This window comes from Fringilla coelebs, assembly GCF_963513975.1.
Source record: "Fringilla coelebs genome assembly, chromosome: 7".
NCBI classification, from domain to species: Eukaryota; Metazoa; Chordata; class Aves; order Passeriformes; family Fringillidae; genus Fringilla; species Fringilla coelebs.
In genome coordinates, this window is record NC_140035.1 from 26,169,166 (window position 1) to 26,173,210 (window position 4,045).

Genomic DNA, 4,045 nt, shown 5'->3' on the forward strand with positions numbered 1-4,045 from the left:
ATAAATACACAGATGTGTTTTACAAGCTCAAGGTATGCAATCTGTTACTTGGAGCAGTGTCTTAACTACCACTGTGCACTGAAAGCACACTGAAACCTAGATGCTGCCCCAAGGTCCCAAGCAATGCAAGAGTAAGTACTTCCCCTGCTGCAAAGACTTTACAGGGCACCCTCCTGTCCTAAGTAACAGCTCTCAGAGACAGAGGGAGCACAAACAAAGGCACAAAGCAGAACATTATCTAGTGGTACTTTGAGAGTCAAGGGCTGATTTGATATTTTAAGAACAGCTTGAGTTTCCTTGTTGCACTTTCCCAGCGGCACATGTGCACATTTTTCTCCTCCAAGGAGCCTTGATCTGTGTGAGGCAGACTTGTTAGGGACAACTCAGAAACCACAACTGCTTCAGTACTGCAGGTGTAGCCCACTCACTTGCAAATCAGGTTAAAATAACACTGATTTCTAAGCTGGCTTACTTGGTAATCCCTGTTCCCAGTGCCCCTCCAGATTTTGTTCTTTGTTTCGCTGTGCCTCCTCAATGCAGCAGTGACAGCAATTTTATAGCATCTGCCTTTGGTTCTTTTTGCCTTTTAAGTGGTTTCTTTTATTGCAACTTCTAAGATGCAGAAGTCCTGAAGAGTTAAAGCATTTAGAGCTGGAGCATTAGCTTTTATTTCACCCACTCTCCTACTTTTCTAGAGTTAAGGAAGCGATAAAGTGAAAAAACCCCATTGTAATATCTTTAAGTTTCCCCCAGAAGTTAAAAGTGGTTTGATTTCAGACAACAGACCTTTTGATATAACAGTTTTGATGTTGGATATGACTCTATTCAGATATGAAGCAGAGGTTCAGTATGCAGAACAGAAGTACAATCCTTGCTGTATCAGACCCAGTGACCAGACAAGACCATCAGAACAAGAAGCCAGTGAAATAACACAACTGCAACTTCATGCTTAGGAACAAGTGTATTGAGTAGAAACAAAGGGGAGAATTGAACAGCATCAGTGGCTTATTAACAAAGCAGAGAGTCACAAGTCATCCTTGCGACTACCCCTCTGTGCTTTGTAGATATGAACATCCTTGCTGGAGTCATAGTGCACCTCGGACACAGAGAAGCGCTCTCTCAGCATCCTCAAGAACTTGAGGTCGCGCTCGTAGCGGATGCGGCAGGAAAGGAGAATCACCGTTTGCTCCGAGCACAGGTGCTCCAGCGTCTGAAGCAGTTCTGCAAATGTTTCTTCCAGATAAACAATGTCTGCACCCAGGATTAAGTCAAATGCTCCTGGAGAGAAGTTGTCCAGGTCTTTTCCCCACGTCAGTTCCTTCACCACAGCTCTGGGACGTAGTTCAGGGGGTAAGTTCGCCTGCACGTTTGACTCCAGGAGCTCCAGTGCAGCCGCCCTGTCTGTGAGGGTAACATGGGCACCTAAGGGGACAGAAGGACATGGCTCACACTCACAATCCACATCCCTCAATACAGCATGTGGAATACAATGCTTAACTCCAGCAGGCTCCTTAGTTCCTGTTAAACATTATCAGCTCCCCTGAGCTGCCTGATTAAAAACAAACAAACAAACAGAAGAACAAAACAAGCTAAACTCTCCTGTCTACAGACATCCTACCTTTCATCAGTCACTTAAGAATATAAAGTGTATTCTACGTGAAGATTAAGTTGGGTAGGGAAAAAAACATCTTTTCTGGTACTTTCTCTTAATGCATAAAAGTCAAGGAGTTACTTTTGGCCTTTCCATATGCAACAAAAGAATAAATTACAGGAGGCGTTACAATTAGCCTGCTCCAATTCCATATTTTTCTGTAGGAGAGAGGCAACCAGAGAGCCTCTGTCACAGGTCAGACAAAAGTTATGCCTGTATGATTTTTCATGGCATGACTGTATTTTGTCTAACTGGTTTCTATTATTTCAATAGGCACCTTTCACAGCTACTAGAGCTTTGAATTACGAAGTTAACCTGGGAAAGATTGCACAAATTTAGTACCCAGTTCCTGCTTCAGCCACAGACAGATCAGCAGCAAATCACTTCATTTCTCCATGCCCTGTCTGCAAGATGAAAGGCTTATGCAAGCTCAGAAAGTGGTTTCTGTCTGTAGCTTTATCTGCATCGGAGGACAAGGGGAAGAGGGGAAGCACAGCTCTTGTCCCTGGAGGGGAATGCTGCAGAGCTGCCTGCCATGGCAACAGGCAGAGCCTCAACAGGGTCCCGCCACAAAGTAAACTGCAGGGGCACCATAGCTACAACAAATACCACAGCAGGCTCTGAGTCTAACGAGGAAGGAAGATGACTCAGAGAACCATCACAGTCACACATGCAGCTTTGGGGCTCAATTCTACACCAGGCATGTACATGTAAAAGAGCTAAGTTTTACTACAGTTGGGATTTGCTTTGAACAAGGCAATGAAAAAGCCCTTACCTAGTAACGTGACCACTATTCCCAGCAATCCAGTTCCAGCTCCCAGCTCAATCACAGACCGATCCCTGAGATCAATGCCTTCCATCTCCAGATAAGCACACAGAACAACAGCCTAAGCCAAGAGACAAGGGCACAGGGTTTCAGTCATACTGAACACAGGGCTTCTGGTTTAACCTGAGGGAGAAGGTTATGGGAAGGGTCAGGTGCCTCAGGTCTGCAGCAAACTTTGTTCAGCACTTCTCCATCCACCTCCTGTGTGCACCTGTAGTCTTTTTATGCTTTATGGAAGTTTTTTATGGAAGAGTTTTATGGAAGACTCCTACTGACAAAAGGAAAAAAGAACCACAGAGGTTACAACTTGGATGTGATAACTGCTCCACGAATCCCCAAACAGGAGGTAGAAAGAGTTGTACTTTGGAAAGGAAAGTTGTATTGGAAAGGAAATACAATAATTGTATCTGGAAAAAATTTCCTCAAAGAAAATTTGAGAGGTTATCAAACACTAGTGAATGAACCCCGTATTGCAAAAGTCCAGAATAAGGTTTCATAGTACCTTGTATGGTATTTCAAAAGGTTTCTGCACAACACTGGTATGCCCTCGGGAAGGACAAAGGGAAAGTAAACCAATGACACTTTTAGCTGGTTGTATATAGTATGTTATATGTTATATAGATCTTGATAAGGATCTCTCCCACAGCAAGTTCTGTCAAAGCTGATGTCCAGAATGATCAGCAACCCTGTACACCAATTCATTTGGGAAGTTTGCTAAAAATGCTACACTTCTTCTTTTAAACTAGAGGTAAAAGTGCAATCTGTGTGTGCACTGAAATCCACCCTGATGGGAAGCCCTTGGATTCCTGCAGTGATGCTGTGAGCAACTGCACTGTGGCCTTAGACCACCACAAACCCCTCTGTTTTGGACGGTTCTTATCCCCAAGACAAAGTCTATCGGCAGTCCTGCTGGAGGCTACAAGCAGTGGGATCTATGCTGTGCTCTGAAGGGTGCCAAGCTAACATCACCAGGCACTGTAAAGAAAGAGGTGAGAGTTATCCGGAATATTTCTAGTATTGGGCACGGCTGTGCAGGGTTTGGGTGGTGCATCTCTCTTGCATTCCTGCAGGATCTCTTATGGGGGAAGAGGGACAAGTAAAGCACAATTTAACATATTCTTTCCTAACATGAAAAAAAAAAAAAGCTATTTAAAAGCCTTCCCTTTACAATTCTACGGTAAATAATTTTCTACGGTGAATCCGAAAGCTCGGCAAGAGCCACAGGAAGCCAGCGAGTGCAGAAAGGCTGCGCTTGCCATGAACACCTACCGCGTCCCAGACCACGGCCGCCACCCCCAGCCGCCGCCAGTCCTGCTGGAGGCGGATGGTGCGGCTGGCGAAGTGGAAGGTGGCCGAAGGGCTGTGCAGCTGCCGCGCTGTCCAGCCGCCTCCCTCCTCGTAGGGCACCAAGGCCATCCCGCCGCCGGCGACCGCAGCCCCAGGCCCCGGCTCAGCGCGGCCCCGGGCAGGCCCTGCCCGAGCCGGCGCTGCCCCTTGCCGCGGCAGGAGAGCCCCGGGGCCGCGGCGGGGACAGGCCCGGCCCCTCGCCCGGGCCCGGCCCGCCCGCT

General features: G+C 46.9%; 1 protein-coding gene across 1 annotated transcript; it reads right to left on the minus strand.

The window, feature by feature from the left end:
* Positions 1-946: 946 nt before the first annotated feature.
* Positions 947-4,045, minus strand: METTL21A (methyltransferase 21A, HSPA lysine). The gene is made up of 3 exons (XM_084209025.1): positions 3,747-4,045; positions 2,427-2,538; positions 947-1,422 (listed from the first exon to the last, which is right to left on the minus strand). The coding sequence occupies exons 1-3, from the start codon at positions 3,891-3,893 to the stop codon at positions 1,025-1,027; spliced, it is 657 nt and encodes a 218-aa protein (XP_084065151.1). The 5' UTR covers positions 3,894-4,045; the 3' UTR covers positions 947-1,024.